This window comes from Leuciscus leuciscus (genome assembly GCF_965113295.1).
Source record: "Leuciscus leuciscus genome assembly, chromosome: 8".
Classification (NCBI taxonomy): Eukaryota; Metazoa; Chordata; class Actinopteri; order Cypriniformes; family Leuciscidae; genus Leuciscus; species Leuciscus leuciscus.
In genome coordinates, this window is record NC_138732.1 from 9,540,984 (window position 1) to 9,564,820 (window position 23,837).

Below are 23,837 nucleotides of genomic sequence, written 5' to 3' on the forward strand. Positions count from 1 at the left end.
TTGGAACGACATGAGGGTGAGTAATTAATGAAAGAATTGTTGGTGAACTAACCCTTTAATTGTATATGGTTGGCCATCTGTCATTTAACACGTTTAAAATTTCCATGAAACAGAAGTTGTGGTAGTCTTTTCTTCTCTATTGTGACATATCCAAGTGAAACGGTTTCTGGAGCATGAAAAAAATTGAGTAAGTCGGGACTTGATTTTGTCCATCGTGAATTAATGTGCACGGATTATTTCATTTTGATTTCATGGTGACTTTAATGCATTTGCTGCCTTCTTTCCTTGCAAAGGACATTGACTGAACAAAATGCAGAATTAGCGTTTCACATCCCCCTCATATTTTCTATATTATATTTTCAGTATTTTACTACTTTTGGACATGTCTATTTTCTAAAAATTAATCATAAATTAATTTGTTTTAATTTTCTTCTTAGGAATCATGGCTGGAGAGGACCCATACCATCAAGGGGTGAGGAAATGTTTTCTACAACGTTTGGAGTCACAATTGCCATTTGAAACTTATTTTACTTCAGGAATCTGACATTTTTCTGAATATTTTGACTTTGGTGTCCATTGTAAGACCAGGGAGTAAATAGGCTCTGTTTTGATTTCATGTTGACTTTAAGCTTCTGTTGTTACATGCTGATTTATTTATGAAAATGTTTATTGTCATGAAGACCACATAGATAGCAGACAGATAGCATGAACTCATGCCTTACAATTATCTTCACAAGATAAACATAGACCACAGAGTTATTTTTGTGTTGTTTGTAACAGATGTATGCCTTCGAAGGCATACAAGTTTGATAGTAAATGATTAAACTTGAAACAGGACATATTAATTTCTGCAAATACCACAGCATCACACAGGAAGTGTCTCTTAGAAAGCTGAAGAGGTTTTCATTTTTCCTGCCTGCTGTGGTTGATATTTCAACCCTAACACAGCAGCAAATTAAGATCGAGACTAGAGTTTGTTCAGTTTTGTATCCACAAATGTCTGTCTTTCTGTCTACACTCACTTCATGCATCTTACACCTGTGACCTGTGCTAATAATCTGACTCCTAAATTTAAGCTCTCTCCTTATGCAACACTGAAAAATCTCTCTTTGTTTGTGGCACAAAGTCATGAAGCTCTTTCTAAAGTACGTTGTAGCTTAAATTAAATTCTAAACGTTTACAAAGGTCATCATTTCATGCATATCATTTTATGATGTCTTTATTCTGAATGAGCCTTTATTAAAAATCATTCTCTACAGTATATATATATGGAAACCAGCATATGTGATTTATTATGTTGTGTATTTTTAGTAATTCAAAAATGATGCCTTTTAATGTGATTAATATGTTTACGTGACATGCATAATCTGGATATGACCAAATTCTAAATGTACAGTATGAATAATAATAGGAATATTATTGTGCATATAAACTCAGTCAGTGTGTCTCATTGTTTTTTCTTTTTATACTCTGAAGTTCATGGAACCAATTGAGTTCAGTGGCGACACAATATGGATGAACATGGACCCGACACCATTTCCAGGCATTCACAACAATAATATTATGAGGACAGGTAAGAGTTTCCTTCCAGTTCGAATTTCATTAAACTTGTCGTTTAATCAAGGTCTTAAATTCACCATGAAACAGAAGTTGTGATAATCTTTTTGTTCCCTATTGTGATGTGTATCTGAGTGAAACGGCTTCAAGAAAAATTGTAGGGCGGGAATTGATTGGATGGTTGTGGTTGGCTATTGCTGTGATGTCATGTGAGTGACAGGTTGTCCCGCCCTCGTGCCAATAAACGCATCATCAGAGAAGAGAAGAGATGTTGCTGCAAGTGGGAGGGAAAGTTATTTTGAATAAAGATTAAGAGACCACATGAACAAAAGTGATGTGTTATATACGTGTAATAAATACGGCAATATTCCATAAAACAATAAGAATTGTTCAATTTGATTTCATGGTGACTTTAATAATAAGATAATTTGCTGAACTTTGCAGAATTGATGCAGTAACACTTGCCTGCATTTCCCTTTTTTTTTTTTTTTTGCTCTATTCCTTCCTCAAGAAAACAGTAACGCTGCACCCTAAGATTTAGTCAGAGGTCTAAATCCAATAAACCGCCCAGTGTAGCGATGTGATGTTTTAGAGAAGTACAGACACTTTAAAAATCCCAGGAACATCTCACTCAGTGATGTCACACGCAGTCATTTGTGTCATTATTTGGGTTGTCGCTAAAGGACTGCCTTACTGGATTGCTACGGAGCCCGGGAAGACACCTGTGGAGAAAAAAACAATCCGTGGCGACGGTTTTGCAGTCCGTCCCCTCAGTTTATAAACCGTACTCACGAATTATAAACTACTCACAGATTTGTGGTCCCTCCCTCAGTCTGTGCCAGCGGATTCAACCAGGCCACCTGTTTAGTTGCGGGATGCTTTAAACTTTTTTTTTTCAAAATGGATAATTTCCTGAATTTAGGTATCCTATTTAGGCTAGATATTTAGAAGATGCTTTTATCCAAACCGACTTACAAAAAAGGAACAAAGCAATTCGTCAAATGTCAGTCATAATACAGGTCAGACAAGATTATCACAAAGAAACACAAGATGTAGATATGTTTGCAGCCGACACTCATTTTAAAAACATTAGTTTATTAATAAACCATTAAAATGCCTCATTTTTTCAAACACATTTATTATCATTAGCCTGCTTTTGCGGCCAGATTTATGTAAGCGCTTGAGTGCGGGATAGGCTATATTCCTCCATGCACCCAGTATTTAAGCAGAAATTATCATAAACGTGTGATTAGTTGACTAATTGCTTAAAAGAACAACACTTTAGGCTTACAATTTCTTTATATTTAAAAAAAAAACAATGTTATTTGAACAATTACACCTTCATGAGCCATCAATGTGGCAATATTTGTTTTTTAATTAATTATATAGAATTCCAAGCACCACAGTCATGTACAGAGGGAAAATGCTTTATTTTGAGGTCAATAACAGGTTTTTCTACTATTTAAAAGACAATAATGTATACATAACTATCAAATATATTATGTAACTAAAAAAAAAATTAAAAAAGCCGAATAAATATTATAAAATGTATAATGAAAGTAGTGGTCCCCTGAGTTGTGTCACTGGTGTTAGTTAAACAAAAATCTCTTATTTTGAAATAAAAATCGCACTGATGACATCACTTGACTTCCTCCTTTCAATTTCCTGAATATCTATGAAGAAAGACCCATTGTAAATCCACTGTCTCTTTTCAGTTATCAGAAATGTTCTCATTTATCTCATGATTTCATATGAAGATTTTAGTTGAACTTACTGGTATGACCTACTTTATTGTTAGGGAATTGTAAAAATCTAGAATACAAATGGATTAAACTACTTAATTTAGTTAGTATACCATGATTGACAACATGTGGTTTGATAGCTTGCAGCAGCCATTTTGTCAAATACATTTTTCATGAAAATTGTCACTGGTGTTACTGTCACTGATGTCACTTTTCTTATGGATAACACCAGTTATATGATGTTACATGTGAAAATATCACGTGACATGATGATCATTTTACATCCATTTAATTCTGCTATACTCAAAAGTTAAGACAAGTAAGGATTGCATCATTACTTGATTTTAGCTGTTTTCCAAATAGTTTCATTGTTATAGCTAACACATGGTTGCACAATTGAACTAACATCATTCAAGCACACTTATAACAAACCTGATTAAAATAAATAAAACATAATCTCCTTTCCATTTGTTGCATTATTATTATTTTTCTGTAACTCTGACTACATGTGCTGAAAATAAGAGAAATAATATTTCATAAAAACCTTTCATATTGCCAAAGTAAGGTAACACCAGTGACAAAAAAAATAGTACATGCAGTCTTTAAAGGGGTGGTATAATGTTCTTTTCACAAGATGTAAAATAAGTCCTTGATGTCCCCAGAGTGTGTATGTGAAGTTTTAGCTCAAAATACCCCACAGATATTTTTATATAGAATGTTCAAATTGTCACTTTTTGAGGGTGAGCAAAAACGCACCGTTTTGTGTCTGTTCCTTTAAATGCAAATGAGCTGCTGCTCCCAGCACAGAGGGCGGAGCTTCAAGAGCTCATGTCCTTTTACCTCACAACGACTTGCACTGAAAATTTCTAAAACTTTTAGCCTTTTATGTTCAAACCGGAGTTAGACAATTATGGAGACACTCAAGAAAAAGTGACAACATTTCTGTATGGTTAGTTGATGAATTTATGTGTAGTTATCTTCTAGTCATTATTAGCCTATTCTGTCTTGATAATCTATAAATCGTGTTCAGGGGGCGGGGTTTATGTAAATGTTAGGGTTGGTGATGTCACTAACCCAGGAGGAATGTTGTGTAGTCCCTACCAGCCATTTGTTGTAGTCCTTAAAAAACGATTTCTTTAAAAGAAAATATCTCCCTTTGCTTTGAACTTTGAGCATCGTAACTTTGCAGATGTGGTTTATGCTCAAACAGCAACATTACACACTAACTAAAGTTAGAAAAGTGAAATCATAATCAACCACCCCTTTAAATAAATGCACAAAAAATATAAAAAAAATCATTAAGCTGTCATTTATGTGTATTCATAAAGTCAAAGGGTAATCTAATAATGTGGTCTAAGTTTAAATGTTAGAAAACGTTTTAAGACATCTTGCCATACCAAAAGTGGACGTTTCTGTAGAATGACCCATGCATCTTCTTATATAAAGATGAAGATTGACATTATTAATTAAAAAATAAATAAGGACATAATGTTGTAAAAAATAAACAACATGTTCTGTTAGATGTGTTTTGACTACTTTTTGTATTTTGTATAATTATATCTCTAGGTAAGATATATTAACAAAAAAATATTATATATGAATATATTATATATAAAACTTTTTTAAAACCTTTTTAAAAAGGGCCACATTGATTAATTTTGCCTGGGGCCCCCACTCAGTGTAGGTTCACCTCACCCCATACCCGCAACAATTGAGAATCTCTTTAAGCATGCAGACGCAGTTAAGACATTTTGATGTATTCCACTTAATACACAATAAAACAATATACAATAAGATTCGTTAACAACGTACCGCTTGGTGTTCTTCTAAAATGAGGGCGGGGCCACAAATCCGTGAGTACAGTTTACAAATCTGAGGGCGCGGACTAGGAACTCGTGGGGACGGTTTATTAATCCGTGGGCACTATTTGTTAAACCGAGGGAACAGTTTAAGAATTCGTGAGTACGGTTTCTAAACTGAGGGGACGGATTGCAAAACCGTCGCCACAGATTGTTTTTTTCCCACAGTTGACTTCCCAGGCTCCATAGATTGCAGAGACAGGGCTGTAAAACTATGAACAGCTCTTCACCGCCATGTGGTTACTTGAGAAACCCGCTTTGAGATAAGTGCAGTTTTGGGGCTGCCACCTTTCGACACGCTCTCTTGATCTACCTGAGCATGCTTGTACAGCTCCAAAGAAAATCTGAACAGTTTTGGTTAAAAATGTTCTTTCGATTTTGAATGAAAGACTATCAAAAAGGCACACTTAAAGGAATAGTTCACCAAAAAAAAGAAAAAAGAAAATTCCAAACCTGTGTGATATTCTTTCTCTGTGGAACACACAAAACAAAACTGTGACACTTTTGCTATGTCCCCGAGTATCTATCTCTTGAATTGTAAAGCTGAATTACACCGCAGTACACATCTAGAATGTGTTTTACATCTTTGTACCTACTTATGTATTCTTCTGTTCGAGAAAATGTATACCTCTGGTGTGGTCCACTCCTCATGTCCCACATATCATGTCCTGTTAATATGTGGAGGAATCAAATTGCTAGTTTCCTTCCTTTAGAAAATATAACTTGTGACTTACCCCGGATGTCTAATGATTCCTTGCGTATTTGGTCCCCTGTTTAGAAATTTTCTTGAGAATGTATGTTGAATGTCTTTATTTCTTGACTCTTTTTATTTGTATTTTTTTCTGCTATTACCCTTCACTCGATCCTTGAACTACCAGTTGATGGATGATTGTATATGCCGCCATGAGACACCTGTACCACGGTTTTGATATTGTAAAACTATAAAAACAATTCTTTAATTATATATCTTTTTTTTTTTTTTTTTTTTTTTTTAAATGCCTCTATTGACAAAAACACAAAAAATAAACACAATGAAAGTCTGGTTTGGAACCCATTTACTTACATTGTATGGGAAAAAAAAAACATTTAATACATTCTTCAAAATATCTCCTTTTGCGTTTCACAGAAGAAGGAAAGTCTTCAGTTTTGGAACCACATGAGAATTTTCATTTTTGGATGACCTATCCCTTAAAGATGAATTAAGTCTTGTCCATTACAAGAATGGAGAATTCTTGTTTTTTTAATGGAATATTGCAGTATTTATTATACATGATTTAACCATGCACATAATTATTTTTTTATTCATGTGGCCTCTTAATATTTAATCAAAATAACTTCCCCAACATCTCTTCTCTGATGATGTGTTTACTGGCATGAGGGTGGGACAACCTGTCCCTCACATGACATCACAACAATAACAAACCACAACCATCCAATCAATTCCCAATGGACAAAATCAAGTCCCACCCTACATTTTTTTTTTCTTCTTCGAGAAGCTGTTTCACTCAGATATATGTCACAATAGGGAAGAAAAGACTATCTCAACTTCTGTTTCATGCTAACTTCAGGTTTCAACTGGTGGGGTTATTAAGGAAGGGCATTGCATTAACTGCGAGAAATAGACCAGCATCATTTATTTTCAATGAGAGTGGCTAATTAGAGGCGACATGAGCAACAGAGAGTCAAGCCAGTTAGACAAAGTTTGAGAGCAGAGTTCAACTTTTCTCAAGCATGCAGTGGCACGATGTGGCAAATACCAGATAGTGGCAAATGCAGATAGTGATTCAGTTGGCTGGTGGTCAAGAAGGAACACCGAGTAGTGGTTGCTTCAAGCTTACTCTGTTTTGAGATGGTGTGTTCACTGTTCAGTGTAACAATTTAATGTATTTCTATTTCTATTTAGAGTTCAGTGCACCTGTGGTTTTGACATCTGCTTTAGACTTGATGGGTAATGTTGGAAATATGATAATGATATACATTATGCCATATCTAACCAAATAAATTACCTGGCTGTCCCTGTTATGTCAACATGTTTCGATCCGTTCCTTAATGTCAGTGCGTTGGCAGAGGTGTACACATTAAAGTCGGGCTCTAAGAGGTTAAATTCTGCAAATTTGGCAGCAGATTGATTTAGCTGCGCTTCACCAAGGATGTGGTCTTAGTCCTTGTAGTGCACAGGAAGAGGAAGAGGCTTGTGCTTCAGTGGAAACACGTGGTACGGCGACAGCTCTGGCCTTGAAATATCTGCAGAACACCAGCCTCTCAGCGAATGTTTTGAAATGCTTGATGGTTAGAAAGTCTGCATGATAAGATTGCATTGTAATCCTTCTGATTTTCCCACACCTGGTTGAACCTTTCAGCTAGTCATGTTTGCTTTTATTGCTGTTTGCATTGTTGTGTGACACGGACACTATAAGCCGAATTACTGGAGAAAAACCACAAACAGTTATCAGACGAACAGTTCTCCATCAAACCACAAACATTTCTTATTATTATCAATATTGAAAACATTTTTGCTGATTAATATTTTTGTGGAAACTGCGACGTATCGTTTTCAGGGTTCTGTAATGAATAGAAAGTTCGCAAGAACTTTTTGTAGCATTCTTTACTGTCACTTTTATGCGCCCTTGCTGGAAAAAAGTCTTAATTTCTTTCAAAAACAATTTTACTGACCCCAAAATTTTGAATGGTAGTTTATGCAACTGTCTAAATTAAATCACAGAATCTGCAATAACTACGCAAACATGACAACTCAGTTCATGCTTAAAGAGATAGTTCGCCCAAAAATGAAAATTCTGTCATGATTTACTCACTCTCAAGTTGTTCCCAATCTGTATGAACACAAAAGAAGATATTTTGAAGAATGTCATTCCTTTCTGCCATGAAACACAAAAAGAGATATTTGACACAATGTTCACGCCACCCTTTTGCCATGTGATTGCTTTGTGCGAGGAGCAGACTGATGTTTAAGATGTTGTTTTTACAAGTTTTAAGTTATGACGCTTTCAGATCTGCCAAATCATTTTTGGCATCAATGATGCTTAACGGAATTGGTTGTCTGTTTCAAAACCAATTATGATCCAGCATGTATAAAGATATTTAAGAAGGACCGCAGAGTGGAAAATTAAGAGAACAAATTAGGGAATTTTCATTTTACAGTTCATTAAAGTTTTTTGCATCTCTCCTTTTGCAGTCGACGGACCTTGTCTGCGAATCATCGAACAACCAAAACAGGTAATGCACAATATTTTTGGCAAATGGTCTTGTTAAATGATTTGAACTAGTCAAAAAAACATCACCACTGAAATGTTTTCTTGCTTCAAGTGTTTTTCCTAACATCTTTTTAAGTTAAATACTGTGTGTGCTGTAAATGGCACAAAGGTTCAGAAGAGACTGGTAACTCTGGCAACAGGCAGTGGCAATAACAAACTCAGTATAGCACAACATTAATTCTGACATTGTCATCTCCAGAGGGGCTTCAGGTTCCGCTATGGATGTGAAGGCCCCTCCCATGGAGGACTCCCAGGGGCCTCCAGCGAAAAGAACAGGAAGTCTTACCCACAAGTGAAGGTATGGTTCAACCAGTTAGAGCTCTTCTGATGCTTTGCGAGAAACAAACCATTCTCTTACAGTTCACTTCTGGTTTGGCAATATGGTTTTGATTGACAGGATAAACCCATGATCTGCTATTTTATTTCTCCACTGCTAATCAAGCTGAGAGGTTGTTCTTTTTTTGTTGTCTTTGTAGACTTTATCATCTCAAAAAAATAAATAAATAAAGGTTGAAAATCTCCCTTTGACTTGCACTACGGTTCAATAGTTTTGGGTCAGTAAGATTACATTTTTTTTAATCAGCAAGGATGCATTCAATGGGTCAAAAGTGACAGTAAAGACATTTATAGTTTTACAAAAGATTTCTGTTTCAAATAAATACTGTTCTTTTGAATTTTCTGTTCATCAAAGAATTCTGTAAAAATATATATCAAAGTTTCCAGTAAAATATTAAGCAGCAGAAGCACAACTGTTTTCTATAATAATAATAAGAAGAAGAAGAAATTATTATTTTTCACCAAATCAGCATATTAGAATGATTTCTGAAGGATCATGTGAAGGATAGAGTAATGATGCTGAAAAATCAGCTTTGCCATCACAGGAATAAATTACATTTTATCTTACCGACCCCAAATTTCTGAGTGTACATTGTGTAATTGGCAGCAATAATGTCATTGGTGACATTTGCATCCTGAATTCTGAGTTCTTCCTTGTATTAATATGCGTATTACTGAATTGTGATTGGTCTTTTTGCTTAGGTATGGATCATCATATTCTTACCTAAAACTTTAAAGGAATAATTCACCTAAAATAAAAGTCTTCATTTGCTCATCTTTGATGTTTCTCATGTTAAACTCTAAAGATGTCTTGCAGAATGTTCATGCTCTACTTTTTGTACAATGAATTTCAACCAGAAGCTGTTTAGCTCCAAAATCACTTACATTTTGGCCTGTTTCTCACATAAAGCTTGTATGGCTTCAGAAAATGTTACGTTTTTGAGGTTGACACTGACAACCAATCGTTCATTGTATGAAAGAGCAGCATGAACATCCTAGCTAATATCTTTTTGTGGTCTACAGAAGAAAGTTCACGTCATGACAATGAGTAAATAATGCCATTTTTGTCTAAATATTTTTTTTGCAAGCTTGTAAGTGCTGGTATTTCCTTCAGGAAATGCATATCTAATTTGCATAGTTTTGAGATCTAGAGAGAGAGAGAGAGAGAGAGAGCGCTGTCTGACATGGCGGCTCTTTCATCAAGTGATAAATCCAAATGATGCAATATTTGCTGGAGCTCTCGGCTAAAAATAGTAGCTGCTTTCTCTAACAACTGCCTGTCTGTGCCAGGACAGTTATTTTGAGGTAAAGGTTTCGAAAGTGAGTGAAACAAAACAAGGAAAGAGAGGAGGAGAAATGAAAGAAGGACTTTGTTCTGTGATCATGTTCTCCTTCATGACGGCAGTCTGTTTGGGAATTTCCTCAGTGTGTCACTGGGGTAATTAGTGGGAAGAATCGTTCTCTGTAATGTGGCGTCAGAGATGGGAAATCTCGCCCCCTCTCGCCCCGACACACTCTGACATGCAACACATACAAGCACATATTAAAGAGGTGTGTGTGTACTTTTACAACTATCTTTGTGAGGACCAGTTTGAGTTTAGACCATTAGAGTGAGGACAAAGCGAGTAAAATGAGGACATTTTGGCCGGTCCTCACTTTCTGAGACCCCTTTAAAGGCCTGTTTGAGGGTCAAGACTTGGTTTTAGGGATAAGGTTATAATTAGGTTAAGGGTAGGTTTAGGGTAAGGGTTCGGGTTAGGCACTTAGTTTTGATGGGTTAGGTTAGGATAAGCGGCTAGAGATTGCATTGTGTCAATGAATGTCATAAAGATAGATGTACAAGAATGTGTGTGTGTGTGTATTTGCACACACACCTCCGAGTAAGTGTGGGCTTTACTGGGACTCCAAATTCTTGATCAGATTCATTTTATATGGTATGCATTGATGTTGTATAAATGTTTTATTTTTAGAAGTGTCTGGTCGTCAAAAGCCATTCAATTACAGACCCCAAATTTGGTAGAAATGTCCCAGATCTCACCTGCTACTCTGAGATGTACACACACATACATCCGACAGTAGGTGGCACTATAATAGGCTTATTACATTTTTCACTAATAGCTCTAGAACCACGTAAGTGAATGTACTTTATTGCTATGGAGTCACATAGACTATAAACAGAATTTTTATTTCCCCTTTAATCCACACAATATTGATGACTTCTGAAAGCAGAGGAAGAGGAAACCTAAAATGATTTTATTTATTACTGAAAAGAAAAAGTTATTAACGAGGACCTATTATGCTTTTTTAATTTGTCAACTTTCTTTAGTTTAGTGTGTAATGTTGCTGTTTGAGCATGAAAAAGGTCTTGTGAAGTTACAAAGCACAAAGTTAACTCCAAAGCAAGGTATTCTCTATATCAGTGCGCAGAGTTTCTGTACTCCCTGAAACGTCTCGATTGTAGTCTTGAGTTTTTTGTTCTGGGAACTTACACGTTACAATATTCAATAATTCCCACCCCAAAAAGCCTGGTTGAGTTGCGTTAGTAGTAGTGTGTTGAAACTCGTGGTTATGGTAAAGGGGCCAAAACATGCTTAAATCGGTTGACCAATCACAACACACTGGTCCAACCGACCAATCAAAGCACACTGCGATTTTAGGAAGGAGGGGCTTCAAAGAGACCGGAACTAAATGGAGTGTTACTGACAGATTGGGAAGAGAGGTGCTGCAACAATGACAAATGCATGAAAAATTATGTTTTTTTGAACATTCAAGCATGAAAACCTTTTCTATTAGACCCCAAAACAAAATCAAGAATTTGTAAAAGCGCATAATATAGCTTCTTTAAAACTTTTCAATTTAAAACTTCAACTTTTAATCTTAACACATGCGCTGGAATCCCCTATGTTTATAATGTTGTTTTCATTTGTGGTCTACTATTAATTTTCTCACTCTACTATGGACATCATACAGGTTTATCGTAGAGATTTCCGTGTTGATGAATTTTATGTCATTACTCACAGCAAGAGGAAATTAGCTCAGCTGTTGGCCATATTGCGTATCCACTGTTCAGCTCAGCTGTCTTCAGTTCTGTTTGACTCTCAGCCGGATCTGAGAGGGCGAAGTGGAGGATAATTATTTACGTATTCGCACACATGTATGTTTTCATGTGTGGCATTTGTGCTTTGATGATATCATCAAACGATCTTTCTAGAGGGGCTTGCGTTTATGTTCTTTAATATTCTCTGGGTATTTTTTTTCTGGGGGTTGATATTTCTAAGTGCATGAGTCATTTCTTCCCAGAGAAAGTGTCTTATAAGCCACATTTGAACTCAGCCTATGAGCAGTCAAACCACACACCCCAGCATATGAGTCAAGAAGAGATGATTTTAAAGTCTTTTCTTATTAATATTTGGGATTTACTTGTTATTCAAGCCACCAGGGCACTCTTTTGTTTTCATTTTTAACTCTTCTGTGTGTTTATTAAGGATGGTGGTGTTGATAAGAATGGCCAAATTATTTTGTGGAAAAGTCCACAAATGGTCCGCCCACTTTCCCTGAATGCAGGGGTTTCCCCCACCGAAATGAGATTAGCATACCTGTGACATTCCTTTGCCATTAATATCTTCTAGTTTGCCTTTCTGAACAAGTATTTTTTGTCGAACTGCTACACAAAGTCTTCAAATTGTGTATACCTATGTATGAATAGTCATTTTAGTATATAATATAGTAATATTTGTTTGTTTAATAATAAGAATAATAAAGACAAAAATATCACAAAAAAACTAGTTATATTATTTCACAATAGATTTTATTGCTTAGATGGTGATAGTATTTTTTAACATTAAATTATATAAATTATTATATTTATCATAAGATAAAAATTATAATTGTCAAATGTATCAAGGATTATTATTTTACAATATATGATATAAATGATTATGTTATTTATTCTGAAATAAAGACAATAATCTATTGATGATAAGTTTTAATTATACATGATTTATTATTATTTCACAATAAATGCATATGTTATTGTAAAATAATATTTATGATATTTGTTTGATTGTTTATTGATTCAATTATTATTGTTAAATCTATGTTAAATGATAAATTATTTTATTAAAAGATAATAATGATAATTGTCAATGGATCAGTTATTAATCGATCAATAATAATTGTTTTATAAATAGATAATGACGATGCTTATTATTATTTCACAATAAATTATATAAATTATTATAATTATATATTATTTATTGTGAATTAATTATCACAATAATCTATCAATAATAATAATAATAATAGTTTTATTTATACGTGATTATTATTGTTATTTCATAATAAATTGTTTATATATATATATATATATATATATATATATATATATATATATATATATATATAAAATGATAATGATCAGTAATTGTTTTTATTGATAAATGATGATGATGACGATTATGGCAAAGTGGCACATTTTTTGCAGATTTTGGATCTGAAACGGTCTTTTTTTTAAAACTGTATTGTGTCATTCTTTTCTGTTTGTTTGTGGGACAACAGATCTGTAACTACCAGGGAGCAGCACGAGTGGTTGTTCAGCTGGTGACCAACTCTCCGGAGCCCCATCTCCATGCTCACAGTCTGGTGGGCAAACAGTGCGATAAAGGAATCTGCATTGCCGATTTGCAGCCCAAAGACTCAAGTATCAGGTCAGAATTTATCCCTCAACATCCATCCAACATCCAATTTAAACCTCAACTTTCAAAATACCTCTTTCTGAGCAACAACACTTTTGGTACATGCAATGATTATGGTCATAATTAATATCCAATTGCACTTGTTTCACAGTTTTCCTAACTTGGGCATTTTGCACGTGACAAAGAAGAACGTGAGTAAAGTTTTGGAGGAGAGGATGATTGAGGCCTACAAGATGGGATATAACTACGGCATATTCATCAATCCTGACATAGATGTCCTACAAGGAGAAGTTCGCATACCCAGAGAACTCACAGGTGTGTGTGTGTGTCTGTCTGTCTGTGTGTGTTGTATTTTTAGTATTTAGATGTATTTTTATATCCACATGGGGCAGTTAAAATAAAACAACATTGTTATTAATAATTTATTCAGCAAAGATGCATTCAATTGGTTAAAAGTGTCAGTAAATATACTTGTGTTACAAATGATTTCTATTTCAGATAAATGTTGTTGTAATATTTATCAAAGAAAAAAATGCATCACGGTTTCCACAAAAATATTAAGCAGCACAACGGTTTTCAGAATGTTTCTTGAGCACCAAGTCTAGGGTTGGGTGCCGAAACTGGGCACCGGTATGGAACCGGACCGAATAAAAACACAGATTTCGGTGCCACTTAAATGCCTCAGCTATCTGTTGAAATATCTGCCCTCTGGTTCTCCGAAACAGACGCTAGAAGCATCATCAGCGCATGTGATCGCTAGTTAACCCTTTGTACGATCGTTCACACTGGTGTGCTTAATGTTCAGATCACGTGATCATCAGCTGCTCAATTCAAATTTGCATTCGCTCGTTGGCTGGCGCTGAGCCAGAGACAGACGCTCTCGACGCTGTGTCATCACAACTATTCAGTGTTTTCAACCACACAAGCTTTGTTTTAGGTTTCAGACATTTAAATATGAAACACATTCACATACATGTATTTAAGAATAAAAATATCAGCCAAGGACTGACTGACATAACGCAACCAATCACAGGTCGTTATTTGCTCCGTGTCATGTTTAGTGTGAAAATGTAAAGTCGATGTCCATACAATAACAGACTGGCTCATATCTAATAAATTATTCATTCAAGAACGTTGTGCAAGTTTACTGCTAGAGCCGCGAACCTCGCGTACTTTTGAAAATCCAGCATTCAGTTGATCCTGATGAACGCGGTGATGCGTTCTAAAATAACGCTCAACTTGTGCAGGACATGCAATAAGTCAGGAGAGGTGTCGTATTTGGCCAGAGAAGGCAAAAAATGTGAAAAGAATTGCTGAAATTTAAAGCTATTTTGTAGCATACCAAGAATACAGACTACTTAACTTGTGTTATTTAGTGTTAAATTATTGTATTTGGGTTAGGTGGCTTAGGTTTTATTGTGAATTTATGTAAATTTGTTGTGTTTTGTATACTTGTTACTCTAAAATGTTAATATATTCAAATTATTATTATTTTTTTTTTTTATAAAAAACGTTCTTTAATGTTATTCACCATCATTTTGAGGCTCTCTTTTCTTTTTCTTTTTTTTTTGATTCAGGCACCGGTACCGTTTTAAAAGTATCGATTTGGCACCGCTATTAAAAAACAAAACAACCTGTACCCAACCCTAATCAAGTCATTATATTAGAATCATTTCTGAAGGATCATGTGACACACTGAAGACTGGAGTAATGATGCTGAAAATTCAGCTTTGACATCATAAAAATAAAATGTTAAATATATTAAAATAGAAAACAGTTCTTTTTATTTTTTAATAATATCTCACAACATTACTTTTTTTTTTTTTTTTTTTTTTACAGTATTTTTGATCAAATAAGTGCAGCCTTGGTGAGCATAAAAGACTTTTGTTCAAAAACATTAATATTACCAACCCCACATTTTTAAACTGTAGTGTACATTCATAAATACATTTTTGCAGGAAGTTGATGGCATACAGTGTGACCAATGTTACTGACTGGTTTGTACTTTTCAACCCAAAAATAAAAGTGACTAAACTTATTCTATTGCTTATGGTTGTTCTAGCTTAATGGTTGAAGATCTGGAATAGTATCCGAAGGGGTTGTAGGTTTAAACTCCACAAGAAGCGAACACTTGTCACTTTGTACAAAGAAAATGAACCCCAGTTTGGTCTGAAGGCAGTGGTCCTATGGATTTAAATAGGAATTAATGATTCTTTTTAAGAATGCTTGAAGTGTTCAGCACATGGTGACTGTGTGTACATGTATTTCAGAACATGAGAGGAACCAGATTAGCACTGCAGCCAATAATCAGTCGAAGGAGATGGACCTGAGTGTGGTCCGGCTCATGTTCACAGCCTTCCTGCCCGACAGTGATGGAGGCTTCACCCGCAGACTGGATCCGGTCATTTCCGACCCCATCTTCGACAGCAGTGAGTATCATCCTCCTTGATGCTGACCGTGTCAATCAGAAGCATTCATAGCAGTGCTATTTTAGTATCATTGAGATACAATTGTAGTCTTTATGTCAACACTTTACAATAAGGTCTCATATGTTAAAAAGAGTAAATGCATTAGCTAACATGAACTAACATGGAGCAATGTGTTTGGGTTTTTTTGTACAGAATTTATTAATTTGTTAATAAAAGCACAATTGCTCATTGTTTGTTCATGTTAGTTCACAGTGCATTAATGTTTACAGATACAACTTTTGATTTTAAAAATGTATTAGTAAATGTTGAAAGTAACATTAAGATTGATAAATACTGTATTGCTATTTGTTCGTGTTGACTATGTAGTTAACTAAAGTTAACAAATAAAACCTTATTGTACAGTGTTATAGACTTTATTAACGTTCTTAATTAGTTTTTATTTTATTTTTAGTTTGTGTTTTGATTTTTTGTTGTTGTGTGTTTATAATTTTTTTTCATTTTTGTTTTTTATAGTGTTTATTTATTTTTTTAGCACATCTAGTTAAACTAATTGAAAATGAGAAATGTTACCTTGGAAACTAGCTGAAATAATATAAACTTACTTTATTATATTTTATTTTATTTCAGTGAGCGTTTATTTTATTTTAAGTAACAAAATAGTTTTATTTAACGGTTTTAGTATTCGTTTTAGTTTACTACAATAACTCTAATTCATAGTCATGAGAAATTTTGCAACAAACACTTTTCTTTCTCTTCTTTTTCCCAGTAGTTTCTGTTAACGGGGTGGTCACATGATTTTGAGTTTGGGGCTAATGATTGTTATCAGGTCTCACTTTCAGTCTCATTCTCTTTTTCTTATTCTGTCTCTCTCGCTCTCTGGCAGAGAACTGTTGGGTATTGCTTCCTCCCTGAAACTAAGCCTACACTTTCAATTTCCCCTCCCTTTTCTGATAATCTCTGACTCCATTTCTGCCTCTCTCCTCAGTGCTGTCAAGAGTAAAAAATAAAATAAAAAGGAAAAATAAGTAAACTCCACAAAAAACATCTTTTTAATTTCAAACACCCCTGTCTCTCTTGTTGCTTTTTAGAAGCCCCAAATGCCTCCAATCTGAAGATAGTGCGGATGGATCGGACTGCCGGCTGTGTGACCGGAGGAGAGGAGGTCTATCTGCTATGTGACAAAGTCCAGAAAGGTCAGAAAGCAATATCATAACGGTCATGGCATGCTCTGCCTGTCTGTTATTGCTGAACAGAATAAAGGACATGTAATGAAAAACAGGATTTTTTCCTTGCCACTTTCAAATTGTAACATTTTAAAGAGTTATTCAGCAATTACTGTGGTTGTGACATCACAACCATGATCAAATTAACATAGACAATTGCATTAGCGATTCCTGTACAGCAACTCAGACATTCTTTTTATTTCTCTTGCAGAGTTTAGCCAGTCATAAAGATCATTTACATATACACTACTGTTCGAAGGTTTGGGGTTAGTAAGGTCTTTTTTTAAAAAGAAATTAATCAAAAAACACTGAAAAATGTTAAGCAGCACAACTGTTCAAATCAGCATATTAGAATGATTTCTGAAGGATCATGTGACATTGAAGACTGGAGCCTTGGTGAGAGATTTAGAGATTACAAAATCATACTATCCCTAAACTTTTGAACAGTAGTATATCTTAAAGTAAAGTAGCAAAAACAGGAGATGCATAAATGTGAATGGGAGAAATCGTAAAGCTCAGTTTTGCAGAGCAAATCAGCTTTTTAATAAAGGACTGGAAGTCCCACCTTATGGTTTAAAGAGCCAATCGCCTTTTTGATTGAGCCATGAAATGTTTGTTTTACACTTGAACTTGAATTAGCTAGACCAGCTTGAATAATACAAACACTTTGCATGATTTCAACCAAAAAAGCGTAGATTATTAGCCTATTGTTGTCTGATTTTATTCTTCATTTGAAATGTCATTTAAACGTAATATTGACAGGCAATTTCCATCTTTTGCCATTAAAGTAGACCGGAGCTATACTTGCATTACTGGTAATAGTTGCCCGAGGCATTACCAAGATGGCCGCCGAGGGAACTGACTTGTTTTAAAAGGGACTTTGCTAAGAGTCAGAACGAGAGTGTAAAGAATGGTCTTTTGAAACTAAGTAGTGACTGTTTTTGGTGCAAGAATTCTTGACTTCAGGAGATAGGGATGTAAAGGTGTAAATGTGGATGCTTTAAGGATCGGGAACATTTGAAAAAGCCATTTTGTAAAGTTTTCTGAATGAAACAGTTTTAGCTTTTAACCTACAGGTGATCCGGCTCCTTGTTATCTTGTCGTTGATTTTGGATGCCCTGCACTCTTAAAGGAAGTTTTCACTGCAGATTTCCAGCTGTAGGGAATTCCCCATTTCATATGCAAATTCGGGGGTAGGAGACGTCAGTTTTTCAACGACCTACTCGCCATTTCCCTTCTCTCATATTATCCTAACCTTGCTCACAAAGAAGACGTCTCTTCATGGAAAAGTCATAGTATGATAAATAGATGATCAGTCTGTTTCTAATTCTGGTTGAACCTGAAATACAAAATCAACAGTGTTCACCATTACTACCCACTAAATCCTCTGAAACATTGCCAACAAGCTCTGGATTGTTTTAAAATGAGGAATAAGATTCATGCCACAGTTTCAGTCATGATCTGTTTATGGTATTGTGATGCATTGAATGACAAGCTCATTGGAATCATATTGCGGTGGCATTGGCGATCCCCAGCCCTAATAATATGGAAAGACAGTCTTACATGATTATTTTATTGTTTGGTATCATGGTATATCTCTCTGTACCATGGTATTTCCAATTGATACCTAGAACATCTGATATATTTCTGGATCATGTGTATGTATTGTGCTTATCTGTTGAATGAAGTTTGTATTATATTAGATCATGGCTTTTGAGGAAGTACGAGCGTTCTGCATTGTGATGACGGAGATTCAAATTTTACTGTGTCTGACGACAGTTGTTTCCTCTTTCTTTCCATGTTGGTTCACAGTAATTTCATTTTCTTATTTTCCTCTTATGTGATGTCATTGTTTGTTTTTGTTGTTGTGACAGATGACATCCAGGTGCGGTTTTACGAAGATGATGATTCAGGTCTAACCTGGGAGGCCTACGGGGATTTCTCCCCGACTGACGTCCACAGACAGGTCAGCACAGGAACTGTCCTGCCCTGCTGGTCCAAACCTGATTCTTTATGTTTAGTGACTTGCTTTGTGGTTTGATGATGCCATCAGTCTGTTTCGTATAGACAAATCCTAACTTCTCTGGAATAAATAATTGGAGAAGAAGCACAGCTATTGAGGATTTATTAAGGCAGCATTGAATCAAAACTGATCCTATTTACATTCTTTATACACTATTGTTTGAAAGTTTTGGATTTTAAAAATGTTTTTGAAAGAAGTATTTTATGCTCACCAAGGCTGCGTCTATTTGATACAGTAAAAGCAGTAATACTGTGAAATATTATTACAATTTAAAATTATTTATTTCTGTTTTAATATGTAATTTATTCCAGTGATGGCAAAGCTGAATGATCAGCATCATTACTCCAGTCTTCAGTCACATATTCCATCAGAAATCATTCTAATATGCTTATTATCAGTGTTGGAAACAGTTAATATTTTAGTGTAAACTTGATGCATCTTTTTATGGATTCTTTAATAAATAGAAAGTTCAAAAGAACAGCGTTTATTTGAAATTGAAATCTTTTGTAACATTATAAATGTCTTTACTGTCACTTTTGATAAATTGAATACATCCTTGCTGAAAAAAGTTTTAATTATTCATCAAGTCACTGTTTCATACTGACTCTAAATGACCACCTTTCATTTCCATCCCTTAGTTTGCCATCGTCTTCAAGACGCCTAAATATCGAGACCAGAACCTCCAGAAGCCAATCTCTGTGTTTGTGCAGCTCAAGAGGAAGTCAGACAATGAAACAAGCGAACCCAAACCATTCACTTACCATCCACAGATTATAGGTACAGTCTTTACCCATCTCCCAAAAGTTTTGATTGTAACCACAGCATCAACTCTTTTTTTTTTTTTGGATTTTTGTCACAATTTTGTGAGCTAAGAAAAAAATTGCAGACAGGAAAAAATTTCTATTTTCAAAAGACAAAATCAAAAAAATACTTGGAGTGGGGTCCAAAAGTGGCAATAATTCTATTTTGTATATTTGAAATTTAAGATTTTTTTTTTTTTACTGCATAGCAATTAAGTAAAAAGTCCAATGTCTGCCCATACACTGGTTTACTTTTCCACTGAATTTCTCTTTTAAACTGTTTTTAGACAAAGAAGAGGTCCAGAGAAAGAGACAGAAAACCCTGCCAAACTTCCAGGACTACAGCGGAGCAGGAGGCGGAGCTGGAGGCATGTTTAGAGGAGGAGGGGGTGGGTCTACAGCAGGGGGCGGTCCCAGTGGAGGAGGAGGAGGTACTTCAATATTGCATTGGACTTTTTAATTAAACGTTTCAATATCCCACCGTGCACTGCTTTGATGCATGGATGTTGGCCAAATCTTTTAGATCAAAATATTTCATGTTTTTGTCTTCTAGCGCATTTTTACCAGGGATATCAAAATTATAATTATGGGTCTGGATACAACTTCTCCTCAGGCATGGGAGGAGGCGGGACAAGCATCAAGCATAGTGAGTGTCCAAGCTGTCAATCAAGCTGCCATCATCACAGCATAATTAGTGTCACATGATCCTTCAGAAATCGTTCTAATATGCTGATTTAATGCTCAGGAAACATTTCTTATTGATGGTGAAAACAGTTATTTAACTTAAAAAAAAAAGATGGTTTTTTTTTTTCAGAATTCCTCAGGATTTTTTTTTTTGTGTAAATGTCTTTCCTATCACTTTTGATCAATGTAATATGTCCTTGCTTAATAAAAGTATGAATCTCTTTAAAAAAAAAATCTTACTGGCCCCTAAGAATGGGAGTGTACAAATGTTATAAGAAAATATATTTATATATTGGGAAAAATCTTGCAGCAAATTCCGTTTCTCAGTTTTCCTTCCTCTTTTAGCGTATCAAGATCCAGTAGAAGACAGTGAAGAGGATAGCGACAGTGATACAGATGATGATCCTGCTTCAGGTGGAGGGGTGCGAATCTGTGCCAAACCTGGACCTGTTCCCCTGAATCAGGGAGTGGCTAGTGATGACGCACAGCCTACAGAAGATCTCGAGTTAGACGCCACAGGTTAGACTGAGTTTGACTTCCCGGCATAGTCAATGCAGCTAAATCTTTAAACTTGTCTCTGGATAAATTTGTGCATTTCTCTTTTCAGGCTGTGTGTTAGAGCCACATTTGGCTGAGCTAGCTGGAAGACATGCTCAAGCTCTCTTTCATTACGCATTAAGCGGTGATGCCAGAATGCTTCTGGCTCCACAGCGCCCCCTCATGACCACTCAAGACGAGAACGGAGACACGTAAGTCAGACAAACCAACCTCATGTTTTTGTAGAAGCTCTATTCACATAAACTGTTCACTTCTCACCAAAACACGTCAAATGGGAATAAATGATTTCAGATGTTGTTTTTTCTTTTTTTCACCCAAAAGATTGAAGGTTTAATACTGAAATTTTGGGTTTTGTTTCTAGGGGTTTACATCTGGGAGTGATCCACAGTCAGACAGATGCCGTGCGAAATCTAGCACAAGTCATCTCTGATCTCCCTGGAGCGGATGTACTTAACATGAGGAATGATCTCTACCAGGTAGGGCTGCTCGATTATGGCAGAAATCATAATCATTATTATTTTGGTCAATATTGAAATCACGATTATTGGTGGGTGATATGATCAAAGTCTTATGTCATGATATGAGTAATTTTATTAGGGATGCACTGAAATTTCGGCCGCCGAAAATGCCATTTTCAGTTTTTGGCTGAAAGAGAAAAAAGGCAGAAAATATATGCCGCCCGCCCCGCCCCGCCCCGCCCCGCCCCGCCCCGCCCCTCAGTGTTCAGCGTTCAGTTTTCACTCTTGCATTGTTTGTAACTTTTCGAGCGCAACCGCTTCTGAAGCGACTCTGGCTGAGCAGGTAAGTCTGTACCGGCACCCAGTTTACTCTGCTCAATGTTCCGCTCCGTGTCTGCGCTCTCTGCTCAGTCGCTCACGGCCCAAGCAAACGCTCCACTCATGTACCGCTCGCGCTCACCGGAAAAGCAAAGTCTGCTCAAATAATGTAGCGACATGAAATTTCTCTGAAGTAGACTTGTTTCTGTTTGCAATAGCCTTACTTTGCTGTAACATGGTGTGGAATAGCCGTGCTGGACAACGCTGGTAAAATGACACTACCCTCTCGTTCACAGATCAGAATTCCCTTCTACGCTCTGCTCACATGCTCTGATAATAATAGCTAACTATACTTTATTTTGATAATTGGTCAAAAAATTAACAGAGGTCGACCAATTGATCGGTTTTGCCAATTAATCGGCACCAATAACAGATTACTTTTATTAACTAAGGGTAATAAAAGTATTGTTCATTTGTTAATTTCAACATTTATTAATACATTTTTACATTTTAAAGTTGTTTCTCTTAACATTAGTTAATGTACTATGAACCAACTTGAATGATCAAGCTATAATTAATATATTAATATATTTATGTTTAAAAAGTACAGTACATTTTCATGGTTCAGTACTGTTTTTAATTTTTTTAAATATTTTATATCGTCACCTTCCTAAAATAATTGGCTTAGTCATTTTTTCAGGTTTCTCAGAAAACACAAAAATGGAACCAATAATTGAATATCGTCACCTTCCTAAAATAATTGCCTAAGTCATTTTTCAGGTTTCTCAGAAAACACACAAAAAAATGAAAAATAACTTCAGAGGTTCGTTCTTCTTGATGCAGCTCCCATCTTGAAAAGCTTGTAAAATTGCCTTTTAAAATTTTTAAATTGCTTGTAAAATCTTTTGACTTAGGCCAAATAAAACGGCCTAAGTCACACTCTTGACATAGGCCATTACACTACAGGGGTAGAACTGCATGATCTGTTCAACTGCGGATGTGGGGATTTTACCAGAGGTGGCCAGCATCATGAGGAGATGACTTGTGCAAAAAAAATCATTTTTGTCAAAAAATTACTTGGGCAGTTATTTTAGGAAGGTGACGATATGTTATGTCTGTTTCAATTCAAAATCTTTTTTTTTAAAACTATCGGTTGATTAATCGGTTATCGGCCAGCGTAGGAGAACCTGGTTATCGTTATCGGTAAAATCCACTATTGGTCGACCTCTAAAAATAATGTATCTAAAATTAATAAATCTGATTCTTTTGCATGGATCTGAATGAAGAATAATATATTGATATTTAATATTATTTTAATGTTTTATGTCCAATTTTGGTGTGTTACTTTAAATAAAAGTTTCAAAGTAAAATACAATTTTTTTGACTTGTGTTTTTTAAATTTAGATTCAATCAAATTATAAAAAGTCTAATATTATTACAATAAAAAATAAATAAAATAAAAAAATCTTAGTTTATTTGTATTTTAAGTTCGGTTCGTTTTTTGGCCAAGTGCATCCAGAAGTTATGGTTTCAGCCCAGAATTTATTTCGGTGCATCCCTAAACTTTAGATATCAGTCAAATTTCACAATTATCGATACTTCAGCAAAACCAATATTAAGTTAACTAATGTAGCTAAGTAAAGGGTCCTCAAAACAGTTACAGAAGACAAGTAAACAGTCAGCAATGCAATAAGAACAAACCAAAAAACTAATTACAAACAAAACTGACAAATAAATATAGCAGAACAAAAATATTAATTAAATAAACAGTGCTTTAGGATTTATAGGAAGATGTACTAACAGTGGTATTGAGATAAGTAATAGCATACAACAGAAATTGAATAAAGTAAAATAACTGCATATAGACTTCATTGTATACCTTAA

The 23,837-nt window shown here is 35.2% G+C and overlaps 1 protein-coding gene across 2 annotated transcripts in view; it reads left to right on the forward strand.

Annotated features, from left to right (window-relative positions):
- The window catches only part of nfkb1 (nuclear factor of kappa light polypeptide gene enhancer in B-cells 1), a 39,250-nt gene that overhangs the window by 3,388 nt on the left and 12,025 nt on the right, over positions 1-23,837 (forward strand). For both annotated transcript variants that reach the window (XM_082177462.1, XM_082177463.1), the window contains exons 2-16: positions 438-472; positions 1,477-1,573; positions 8,352-8,392; positions 8,630-8,728; positions 13,324-13,472; positions 13,612-13,775; positions 15,731-15,889; positions 16,978-17,082; positions 18,987-19,078; positions 19,774-19,912; positions 20,223-20,366; positions 20,489-20,581; positions 20,965-21,138; positions 21,227-21,368; positions 21,539-21,653. In XM_082177462.1, the coding sequence (XP_082033588.1) occupies positions 443-472; positions 1,477-1,573; positions 8,352-8,392; positions 8,630-8,728; positions 13,324-13,472; positions 13,612-13,775; positions 15,731-15,889; positions 16,978-17,082; positions 18,987-19,078; positions 19,774-19,912; positions 20,223-20,366; positions 20,489-20,581; positions 20,965-21,138; positions 21,227-21,368; positions 21,539-21,653 (1,743 nt within the window). In that variant the 5' untranslated portion in view covers positions 438-442. The remainder of the gene's footprint in view (positions 1-437; positions 473-1,476; positions 1,574-8,351; positions 8,393-8,629; positions 8,729-13,323; positions 13,473-13,611; positions 13,776-15,730; positions 15,890-16,977; positions 17,083-18,986; positions 19,079-19,773; positions 19,913-20,222; positions 20,367-20,488; positions 20,582-20,964; positions 21,139-21,226; positions 21,369-21,538; positions 21,654-23,837) is intronic.